Genomic DNA, 11,602 nt, shown 5'->3' on the forward strand with positions numbered 1-11,602 from the left:
TCCGGAGAAGCTCATCATACCAACAGGCTTGTATTTCTTTAAGTTTTTTTTATATTCTTAATTTTATTCTCGTTTATTTTATATTTTTGGATCAAAATAATTTATATGGCTATAAATCACGTTACAAATTTAACTGTACCATTTTATTTTTGGATCAAGATAAATTAGGATTTAAGCAAAGCTGATCTGATACGTACGGAAATTAAAATCTGCTCCTTGGTCACGTCAAAACAGGCCACCCAGCTAGTACGTATTAGATAATTCACGAATAAAAATGCTTCTGACCTGTCCCAGTGAAAACGAATTTGATACACGAATGACTTTCTCTTTAACTAATGGGACCAATCCCTCGTTACTGTTTTCAATATTTATTACAATGATATCCAATTGTCTCCCTCCACGACAACGATATTGAAAGTTCAAATTTCAGTAATAGCAATCCATGTCAAACCAAATCATGCTCTTTATTCTACACCGTAGCTAGTTCCAGACGTTTCTTTTGATTCGAAGGGCGTGTATTTTCTTGGAAAACAAGTAGTAATCTTATTTATTTTTCGTTGTTTGGTACGCAAAATAAGGAAAATGACTTTTCAAAAGTATTCATAAATAATTTAAATATAATAAACATGAAGTCATAAACTTTCAAACTAACAACCTTTCGAACTCACAAATTTCACAAACTTTACCGTTAAACTTTCAAAACCGCGGAATTTTGAACCCGTAAACTTCCAAACACATAAATCTTCGATCTCATAATTTTGGAACTTGTAAATTTTGAACCTTTAAACCGATAAATAAAAAAATTAAAACTGAAAATATATTTAAATTTTTTTTTGGGGGGGGGGGGGGGGGGGAGGTGTTAACAGTAAAACAAAAAAAATTTAAATTACAAAAAAAAGTAAATTTTTTTTTGTGCGGAGGGGGGAGATTGGTTGGGAGGGGGGAGGGTTGGGGTGGGTGGTGCTGAAAAACGAAAAAAAAAGAAGCCTTTTTTGAAGAGATTCTTAGGATCGAAATAACATGGTGCATACGGAAGCTAACAATACAAAGCTTAGTGAACGATAAATCACACGATAAAAGAAAAACATACTAAACTAAGCATAATAGTTTATAATGGTTTGGTCAGTTGATCAATATATGATAAAACTAATATAAAAGAAGAAAAACTATGAGAGAAAATCTCCCCCTAAACAAAACTCTTTAACGACTACATTGTGGATATTTTTTTGTGCTCTTGTGAGAAGTAGAGATCCTTAATTTATAGATGTGCAAACTTGTCCTCCAAGAAAAGGATAAGACATATTAAGGAGATTTAATCCTTTTAGGTGGCTTTTTTCATTCTTTCAAGAAAGAGAGTCCTAATAGGTAAGAAATTCAGGGCAAAATCCTAACAATCTCCCCTTTGCCCGAATTTTCTTGACAAAGTTGATTCACTATATTCACATAATCTTCACTGCTGCTTGCCATGATTAAAAATCAGTATAGGTTGAAAATCTTGCTATTGGTTAAAAGAAGCTCAAGTATGGGTTAAAAGGAACCCACATGTTAAGAATAAACATGGGGTAAAAGAAGCTCATGCCTTAAAAAGAAGCGTGAGTTAAAACTGGCACTGGAACTCATGCGTTACAAATAGGCATGACTTAAAACTGGCATTGGTTAAAAGTGGCCAAAATATGGGTTAGAAAGAGATTTTATTCCAATAAAGATGTAGCAGCAGGCGTTTTGAATACAATTGTGATTGTAAATTTATATCCACATGTAGCATGTTGAATAAATCTTTATCATCGTCTTGATCTAAATATGCATTGAATCTATCTTCAACCTCGTTCAATTGTTGATTCCGAACCATTGGCTCTGATACCACTTGTTGGGATTGAAATATCATGGTCCATACGGAAGCTAACAATACAAAGCTTGGTGAACGATAAATCACACGATAAAAGAAAAACATACTAAATTAAGCATAATAGTTTATAATGGTTTGGTCAGTTGATCTACATATGATAAAACTAATATAAAAGAAGAAAAACTATGAGAGAAGATCTCCCCCTAAACAAAACTCTTTAACGACTATATTGTGGATATTTTTTTGTGCTCTTGTGAGAAGTAGAGATCCTTAATTTATAGATGTGCAAACTTGTGCTCCAAGAAAAGTATAAGACATATTAAGGAGGTTTAATCCTTTTAGGAGTCTTTTTCCATTCTTTCAAGAAAGAGAGTCCTAATAGGTGAGAAATTCAGGGCAAAATCCTAATAATCTCCCCTTTGCCCGAATTTTCTTGACAAAGTTAATTCACTATCTTCACATAATCTTCACTGCTGCTTGCCATGATTAAAAATCAGTATAGGTTGAAAATTTTGCTATTGGTTAAAAGAAGCTCAAGTATGGGTTAAAAGGATTTCACGTGTCAAGAATAAATATGGGGTAAAAGAAGCTCATGCCTTAAAACGAAGCATGAGTTAAAACTGGCATTGGAACTCATGCGTTGCAAGTAGGCATGACTTAAAACTGTCATTGGTTAAAAGTGGCCAAAATATGGGTTAGAAAGAGTTTTTATTCCAATAAAGATGCAGCAGCAGGCGTTTTGAATACAATTGTGATTGTAAATTTATCTCCACATGTAGCATGTTGAATAAATCTTTATCATCATCTTGATCTAAACACGCATTGAATCTATCTTCAACCTCGTTCAACTGTTGATTCCGAACCATTGGCTCTGATAACACTTGTTGGGATCGAAATAACATGGTCCATACGGAAGCTAACAATACAAAGTTTGGTGAACGATAAATCACACGATAAAAGAAAAACATACTAAATTAAGCATAATAGTTTATAATGGTTTGTTCAGTTGATCTACATATGATAAAACTAATATAAAAGAAGAAAAACTATGAGAGAAGATCTCCCCCTAAACAAAACTCTTTAACGACTACATTGTGGATATTTTTTTGTGCTCTTGTGAGAAGTAGAGATCCTTAATTTATAGATGTGCAAACTTGTGCTCCAAGAAAAGTATAAGACATATTAAGGAGGTTTAATCCTTTTAGGAGTCTTTTTCCATTCTTTCAAGAAAGAGAGTCCTAATAGGTGAGAAATTCAGGGCAAAATCCTAACAATCTCCCTTTTGCCCGAATTTTCTTGACAAAGTTGATTCACTATCTTCACATAATCTTCACTGCTGCTTGCCATGATTAAAAATCAGTATAGGTTGAAAATATTGCTATTGGTTAAAAGAAGCTCAAGTATGAGTTAAAAGGAACCCACATGTTAAGAATAAACATGGGGTAAAAGAAGCTCATGCCTTAAAAAGAAGCGTGAGTTAAAACTGGCACTGGAACTCATGCGTTGCAAGTAGGCATGACTTAAAACTGACATTGGTTAAAAGTGGCCAAAATATGGGTTAGAAAGAGTTTTTATTCCAATAAAGATGCAGCAGCAGGCGTTTTGAATACAATTGTGATTGTAAATTTATCTCCACATGTAGCATGTTGAATAAATCTTTATCATCGTCTTGATCTAAACACGCATTGAATCTATCTTCAACCTCGTTCAACTGTTGATTCCGAACCATTGGCTCTGATACCACTTGTTGGGATCAAAATAACATGGTCCATACGGAAGCTAACAATACAAAACTTGGTGAACGATAAATCACACGATAAAAGAAAAACATACTAAATTAAGCATAATAGTTTATAATGGTTTGGTCAGTTGATCTACATATGATAAAACTAATATAAAAGAAGAAAAACTATGAGAGAAGATCTCCCTCTAAACAAAACTCTTTAACGACTACATTGTGGATATTTTTTGTGCTCTTGTGAGAAGTAGAGATCCTTAATTTATAGATGTGCAAACTTGTCCTCCAAGAAAAGTATAAGACATATTAAGGAGGTTTAATCCTTTTAGGAGTCTTTTTCCATTCTTTCAGAAAGAGAGTCCTAATACATGAGAAATTCAGGGCAAAATCCTAACAAGGGGGTGGGGTGGGTTGGTGTGGGTGGGAAAGGTTGAGAAGGAGTTTTGGAAAATGTTTTCCCTTCTGTTGATAAGGAAAATATTTTCCTCCAATTTGAAGAAAATGAGTTCATAAGGAAAAACATTTAAGTCAACCAAACATGAGAAAATTGGAAAACATTTTCCGAAAAATATTTTCCTTCGTACCAAACACACCCGAAGAGATCTGAAAAGCTAAAAAGGAAACCACTGAAGCATATAATAAAATAAAAAGTGGAGCATAACAATGGCCAATTCTTATAGTTTCATGAACCAAATGGATTGAATATACATGTGATAGTGATTGCTGTTACATCATATGGATGATGTTGTTTGTTGATTATTGGCCTAAATTAAACTTCAAAAGGCTGTCTAGACCATCAAAATTCCATTCATAGTCTGTTTGCCCAAGCTTCTCTAAAGGCCAAAAATATTTTTTTTCTCAAAAGTACCTTTTTTTCCTCAACTTAAGGTGTTTGGCCAAGCTTTTTTCGGGAAAAAAGTGCTTTTGGGAAGAAACAGAAGCAATTTTTGAGAAGCAGAAAAAAATAGCTTCTTCCCACAAACAAAAGCAGAAGCGGTTTTGACTTTTCTTCTTACCAATAATACCCTTAATTAAATAGAGTATATACCAAAATAACCTTACTTATTTTAGACCTAATACTTAAGATATCAATATATAAGTATTTCTTCTTATTTTTAGGATAGCTTTCTAATATATAGTGACTTTAGGAGTGAATGTTCTTAATTTTTGTTGAATAATTTTTAATATATTTAAATCATATTAAAGAATTAAAGTACTTTTTAATTTTATTTTTATATTTTACTTAAATAAAATCAAAAGATTTAATTATTATCTTTAATAACAAATTTTTGAGATTATTTAATTTACTTATAATATCAACAATTAAGTATCTATTTATGTTCTTATTTTGTAATTTGATACTTAAAAATACTTTTTGAAAAACTTAGCCAAACACAAATTATTGATCAAAAGAATTTTTTAGAGTGATTAGCCAAATACAAACTGTTTCTCTCTAAAAGTACTTTTTCCAAAAGCATTCTTGGAAAAAACAGTTTTCAATATAAGTTGATTTTTCAGGCTTGCCAAACAATCTATCAATCTCATATAAGTTGTCATGAGCCACAAAACTAATTGCTGTTAGTGAGGCCATTTGTCCCTTCTTAGTTTCCTTGTAACATTTGAATACCTCTCAACTGTCGCTTTTGCCGCCTCCCTGTCCAATTCTCATATGTCTAAACTATTCTACTCACCATTTCCTCCGGCCATAGACTAGCTTATTTGTCAAATCCGTCATATTTTTTACTAATTGTTTTAACAGCAAATCATCATAGGTCCGGAACTGAAGTCTCCCGAGGCATTTAACACTTCTCTTTGATTGCATATTCCGTCGACCAAGATTTTATCTCCGGGATGGATCCGTCCAGGACAGGTACCAGCGCCGATGTCCCATTGCTTTCGCAACAAAACTCTCCAACAAGGGAGAACAACCAATGGATGATTTGGAGGGCAGTGTTCAACGTGTCGACAACTATTATTGGAGCAGGAATTATGTCAATCCCAGCAACTCTGAAGGTCTTAGGTGTTATTCCTGCATTTATGCTGATTGTTCTGGTTGCTATATTAGTAGAGATAACGGTAAATTTCATGTTGAGGGCCACGTATGCTGGCCAGTCGACGACATACGCTGGATTGATGAAAGAGAATTTTGGAAAGACGGGTTCTTTGGCAGTACAAATTTGTGTAATGATCACTACTCTTGGTTGCTTGATCATGTACCTTATTATTATTGGTAAGTTTACTTTAATTTTCTTGTTAATGCTTCTCATTTGCAATGTCTAGATTTCAGAACAGAGCAAGTCATAGTTTAATTTTCTTGTTAATGCTTCTCATTAGCAAAGTAGAAGTATCAATTTTAGTTTAACACAAAGTCCATTTAACAAACCTTTGTTTGTGGTCACCATATGATAATTATCTTATGCAATGACGACAGTAGATATGCTTGAAAGCTGAATAGTGATTGATTTTACAAAGCCCTAATATTTCTTTTTTGTTGTAATTTCTATGATCAGGAGATGTGTTCTCTGGAAAAGGAGAACATCTTGGTATTCTTCAAGAATGGTTTGGGATTCACTGGTGGAATTCTCGCTATCTATCGATCCTATTCACTGTCTTGTTTGTTGTGCTTCCTCTAGTCCTATACCGTCGTGTAGGTTAGTAGATCCTGTCCTCTGTTGTTGAATTTCTATCAGATTTTACTTGCTTTTTATTAAAACAAGTAAAAAGATTCACTAGTAGCTTGCTTTTCTATGGCTTGTGATTGCAGAATCATTATGGTTCAGTTCAGCAGTAGCGATTATCCTAGCGATTGTATTTGTCGGTATATGTACTGTCATGGCATTCATTGCAATCGCAAAAGGGCAAATAGTAAGGCCAAGAATGCTACCGGAGTTGAATAGTACTAAATCCTTCTTTAATCTTTTCACCGCCATCCCAGTAATTGTAACAGCTTTTGCATTTCACTTCAATGGTAACATTAATTAGATACTTGATCATACTCTAGATGTTAAATTTACAAACTTCTGAAATAAAAACTTGAATGCAGTTCATCCTATTGGAATTGAGCTAGGGAAACCTGGAGCTATGACCACTGCTGTCAAAATTTCACTAGTAATTTGTGCAGCCATATATTTTTCGATTGGCATTTTTGGATATCTTTTGTTTGGAGATTCAATAAATGCAGATATACTTGTAAATTTTGGAATGTCCTCTGGCAGTGTTGCAATCAGTCCTATTCTAAATGATGTGGTTCGCTTGAGCTATGCGCTTCACCTAATGCTGGTGTTTCCTCTCTTAAACTTCTCTCTGAGGGCCAATATCGACGAACTCATATTCCCTAAGAAAGAGCATTTGTCAACTGACACGAAACGATTCATGTACCTTACATTGATCTTGTTAGCCTTGTCATATTTAGTAGCCATTGCTATACCGTCAATATGGTACATTTACCAGTTTATGGGATCAACTTCAAATGCTTGCCTTGCCTTCATATTCCCAGGTGCAATTGCTCTAAGGTCTTTCTTTATCTTTCTTTTCCCCCAAACTTTAGAAATCTGAATGATTTTCTTTATTAGTATGTTTTAGGCTGAACATGAACATTTTATTTCCTGTTCGGCAGAGATGTTCATGGTTTATCTTCAAGGAAAGACAAGATAATCGCAGTGGTCATGATTGTTCTAGCTGCTGTGACGAGTATTATTGCTATTGCTGCAAACATCTACGATCTGATAGGAAATAGTTCATAAATGTTTTATCTTCTCGATTGGACTTTTTATATTTTCACTCTGCTGCGACAAATTTCTGTGTATTGTTGTGCAATATTAGCTAGTTTCCATTGTTGTATCGTTGTGAATACAATATATAGCCAAATTCTCAGATTTTTTTATACAAATATTTACATTATTTCTTAACTCTACCAAGAAAGAGAGCTTGAAGATGAAAATGACTAGCTAGTCTAATTTATGATCAGGAAGAAAGAAGAAACTTACAACTGGATACACTTCCAGTTCAACCAAATTAAGTAGGGAAAAACTGATCTATATATTTATAGTCATCATTATTTCTTAACTCTACCAAGAAAGAGAGCTTGAAGATGAAAATGACTAGCTAGTCTAATTTATGATCAGGAAGAAAGAAGAAACTTACAACTGGATACACTTCCAGTTCAACCAAATTAAGTAGGGAAAAACTGATCTATATATTTATAGTCATCATTATTTCTTAACTCTACCAAGAAAGAGAGCTTGAAGATGAAAATGACTAGCTAGTCTAATTTATGATCAGGAAGAAAGAAGAAACTTACAACTGGATACACTTCCAGTTCAACCAAATTAAGTAGGGAAAAACTGATCTATATATTTATAGTCATCAAAAAAGGCTAAATTCCAGAGGGTCTCTTTGACACATATGTACATTAAGAGAAAGGGAGCAAGGAAGCAGCCAATTTGCTAAGTCTAGGGACATAAACTCCTATGATTCCCCGTATATTTCATTATATATTATCAATATTGAGACAATAAACGCATAATCAACACCAGGATATACTCTTAGGTCAAAATTTTCTTTTCCTTTGAAGAAGCTTCCAAGTTTGAATTTCTCTTTCACCTGCACATTTAAAGTAAAGAATAAGCTTCCTTACTCAAGGGAGCCTTGCATAACTGGTAAAGTTGTTGTCATGTGATCAAGAGGTCACGGATTCGAGCAGTGGAAACAACCTCTTGCATAAATGCAGGGGTAAGGTTGCGTATAACAGACCCTTGTGGTCCGGCCTTTCCCCGGATCCCGCACATAGCCAGGCTGCCCTTTAATCTAAAGAAAAAATCTCAAACAGGGAAATGAAGCTTAAAATTTTAGAAAAGTACCTCAGCTATCAGTGTGTCCCCTTTGTAAACTTTGAAAGACTGATTGGTGTAAGCGCCCTTTACATGGAAATCACACATCTCTCCACTGATATTGCTAGCCAAGAACACATCAAGTTGCATTTTCATTTGAATTGGGCTTGATCTTTTAACAGTGTAGAGCAGATCATTCCTATCTGAACTCCCGGCACGATAAACTTTCCAAGTATTATGCCATGAAAGTGACTGTCAAATATTCAAGAACCACCTCATTTTCAGTTCATAATATGCATTCCTTGAGTTAATTTGATACTAAATCATGTTTACAAATCATAAATACAAGAATATACCCGCTTCTCCCTCCTCACTCCAAGGTGTGGCCTAATAAAGTGTGACCTAATGGTTAATGAAGCAGATGAAAATCATGGAAAACCTAGGTACAACCAGAGTAAAAATGCCATAGGATTTCATCTCATCCGCCTACAGAGGCGGACCCACGTTGTGGGTTGAGGGATCACGGACCCCGTTAACCTCGGCAAAACCCTATATATATATATATATATATATATATATATATACTGATGACCCCTTAAAAATAATATTTGTGCCCCCAAATGGTAAAAGGTGAATGGAAGAGCTGGTTGTATGGGTCACTTTAAATTCTTTCTTTATTGCATGGACCTGGGTTCAAAACCTTCTCTTAACTTGTTCGCCTCCTTTCTGTTTTACTTCTTTCAATTCAACATAATTAATACTCTACTTCTTTATATTCAATATAATTTATACTTAATAGTAATATGCTTTATTTTTTACTTTTGTCTCTCTCTTTTTTAAAATTATAGTTTAGTACTAATACATAATGGTCCTTTTGTTCTTTTTTAAATCCCTTCCTTAAAACTAAAAGCCTCAAGTTACAACTTATCGGTGCACAAACAGAAAAATACTAATATTTCTGCCACAATCTTCTTCAACAATTACTTTGACAAAGTAGCATATATCTGTCAACTCCGACTCAATAATGGGAACTAAGGGTTAAAGTTTATTCTTCAGTTCTTTGACTATTAACAAACCTTTAATCTTGATTTCCTTAGTAAGTTTTTTAATAATTTTTGAAGTTTGAATACCCTTTTGATCACTGGCCACTTTTTATTTAAGAAAAAGATTAGAAACTTTAAATTTCGAAACATGCTTAAAACCAAACATCTTCCCTTCCCGTAGCACCCATTTTGAGAAGAAATATCCCTCTATGTTCGGTGTTTTCTCTTTCTTTAGAACTTCATTTTGCTTATACTTGGAAGATACTCATTATAATCCTTAAATTTTCAAAGAGTTGTACGTCGAATTTTATCGCTAGTTATTAGCATACAGTGGCGCCCCCGTCGTGCTCAAATCCTGGGTCCGCCTCTGTCTGCCTATATCTATATGTGCTTGTGGAAGATAACAGGTACTTAGTAAAATAATCTAACAATGCCCAAAACTCGATGTCACGTTATCACAAGCATCCAATAAGAGTAACTAGTATCCACTAATAAAACGACTCGACCGGTTGTTTCCTATTTGATATTTCTCGTATGCTTGATTGTTGTTTTATGACGGGGATTGGTTTGGTTCGGAAAAGTTTTGAAGTGAATTGGAACACTTGTCTCCATTGTTGGAAGGTTAGGTTATAAGAGTTGACCAAAGTTTGACTTTTGTGTAAACGACCTCGGATTAGTATTTGCAAGTTAGGACTATTGTAAAATATTTACCACTCATATAGAAAAAATAATATTGTAGTAGTGAAAATAAAAAGATAGAAGGCGTTGTACCTTTTCGCGCAGAGTAAGGATGGGTAAACCAGCTGGATCACAAATGATCCTTTTCTTCTTTCTGAGATGCCAAACTTTTCCATTACCTTGAAGAAGAGAAATCCCAATATCATCCAATACATCGATATTTATATGTGAAATTCCAAGAATTTTCTTCTTCACATTTAGGTTCACAAGGTAAGGGAAGCAGAAATCATCCCCAACAATGGGAACCAGAGGAACTTGAAAATTTATCTCTGGTTTAAACATGTAAAACAATTACTACTGAAAATTTATATTTTGGTTCACAATTGACGAGCTTTGCCGAAAGTTAATCCCGTTTAAAAGTATTGCGGAAAGAGGATGATATCTCAATCACAGAAACTTTCGTTTGCCTATAAATTGACCGTTGAGTTTTTCCTTTAAAAACAGAAAAAAAAAAAAAGAAAAAGAAACCATTGTTACTTTAGTATTAATTAAACAAATAAATGTATGGAAACACGAGAAATTCGGTCTGACGGTGGATGTCAGCACGAATATAGCTTTCAATTTGTACTCATTTAAGCATCCTACGAATTTTGCTTATTTTAGCGCATATAAGTCAAAGCATTCACATTTGGCCTAAAAAGAGCCATCTAAGCCGAAAAAAGTCTTTTATTGGTTTTGCAAAAAGATTTAGTGTCTAGTTGAAAAAAAAGTTTTTACAAATATTTTCAAAAAGAAAATTGGGGAAAAAAATAATCTTCTTCAAAGTATTGAAGCAAATGCAACCTGTAGTAGCAACAGCTTTATGTTCTTTAAGAATTTGAAGTACATCAGTTTACTAATTGTGTTCATATGAATTCAATTAGAATTCGAAGCTCACTGCGCGGAGTTAATACATTTGTTAGAAAATGATTTAACTATTTATACTTTTTGGTGGACAAGGGAGGAACAAATTTTGCTGGAAATATTTCGGCTAGTTTATGTAATACTTTGGCTAGTCTTGAAAACTTCAGTGCTATGTATGGCACTTCTATTTTCTGTAATAACTCTGTCTAATTTTATAGTAATATTTTTTTTCCGCATTACCAAAACTAAAAAAAGTTCAATTAGAATTTCACGCTATGGTCGAAATGGTCCATGGACCTTGCAAAATGATGAGGAAACTGTCAATGGTTTGGTTCGGCCAGTTATTTTATAAAATTTGTATTATACTAATTTTTCGATTATTCTATTATGTATAATCAAAATTAGACTTTTCGAAACCGTCCCAATCATGTCGGTTTTACTTCGGTATTGATATGGTTCGGTTAATTTTCGGTATTTTTTGAAATGTCATGTAAAATTCACCAGTAAAAGTAGAATGCAATAACATACGTTCTTTTATAGGACTTAGCAAAACTCTCTAGACAAT

General features: G+C 33.7%; 2 protein-coding genes across 3 annotated transcripts; one reads left to right on the forward strand and one right to left on the reverse strand.

Annotated features, from left to right (window-relative positions):
- Positions 1–5,157: 5,157 nt before the first annotated feature.
- Positions 5,158–7,473, forward strand: LOC107793645 (amino acid transporter AVT6C). 2 transcript variants are annotated; one of them, XM_016616040.2, is made up of 5 exons: positions 5,158–5,814; positions 6,095–6,235; positions 6,349–6,552; positions 6,628–7,096; positions 7,201–7,473. In XM_016616040.2, the coding sequence occupies exons 1-5, from the start codon at positions 5,436–5,438 to the stop codon at positions 7,325–7,327; spliced, it is 1,320 nt and encodes a 439-aa protein (XP_016471526.1). In that variant the 5' UTR covers positions 5,158–5,435; the 3' UTR covers positions 7,328–7,473. The 2 variants fall into 2 exon arrangements, with proteins under 2 accessions (XP_016471526.1, XP_016471535.1); XM_016616049.2 differs by having other exon boundaries at positions 6,628–7,080.
- A 359-nt stretch (positions 7,474–7,832) lies between these two features.
- LOC107793660 (protein LURP-one-related 10-like) lies at positions 7,833–10,600 on the reverse strand. The gene is made up of 3 exons (XM_016616057.2): positions 10,228–10,600; positions 8,444–8,665; positions 7,833–8,186 (listed from the first exon to the last, which is right to left on the reverse strand). The coding sequence occupies exons 1-3, from the start codon at positions 10,474–10,476 to the stop codon at positions 8,052–8,054; spliced, it is 606 nt and encodes a 201-aa protein (XP_016471543.2). The 5' UTR covers positions 10,477–10,600; the 3' UTR covers positions 7,833–8,051.
- Positions 10,601–11,602: the final 1,002 nt, after the last annotated feature.

This window comes from Nicotiana tabacum, chromosome 6 (assembly GCF_000715075.1).
Source record: "Nicotiana tabacum cultivar K326 chromosome 6, ASM71507v2, whole genome shotgun sequence".
In the NCBI taxonomy this organism is placed as follows: domain Eukaryota; kingdom Viridiplantae; phylum Streptophyta; class Magnoliopsida; order Solanales; family Solanaceae; genus Nicotiana; species Nicotiana tabacum.

Bases quoted from the DNA above. Each gene is read 5' to 3' on its own strand.
- LOC107793660 (XM_016616057.2), bottom strand. From the start codon at position 10,476: ATGTTTAAACCAGAGATAAATTTTCAAGTTCCTCTGGTTCCCATTGTT. The intron at 8,666-10,227 runs GTACAACGCCTT...AATATTTGACAG, and splicing joins TCCTTACTCTGCGCGAAAAG to TCACTTTCATGGCATAATAC. The intron at 8,187-8,443 runs GTACTTTTCTAA...TTAAATGTGCAG, and splicing joins GGGACACACTGATAGCTGAG to GTGAAAGAGAAATTCAAACT.
- LOC107793645 (XM_016616040.2), top strand. From the start codon at position 5,436: ATGGATCCGTCCAGGACAGGTACCAGCGCCGATGTCCCATTGCTTTCG. The intron at 6,553-6,627 runs GTAACATTAATT...ACTTGAATGCAG, and splicing joins TTTTGCATTTCACTTCAATG to TTCATCCTATTGGAATTGAG. The intron at 7,097-7,200 runs GTCTTTCTTTAT...CCTGTTCGGCAG, and splicing joins CCAGGTGCAATTGCTCTAAG to AGATGTTCATGGTTTATCTT.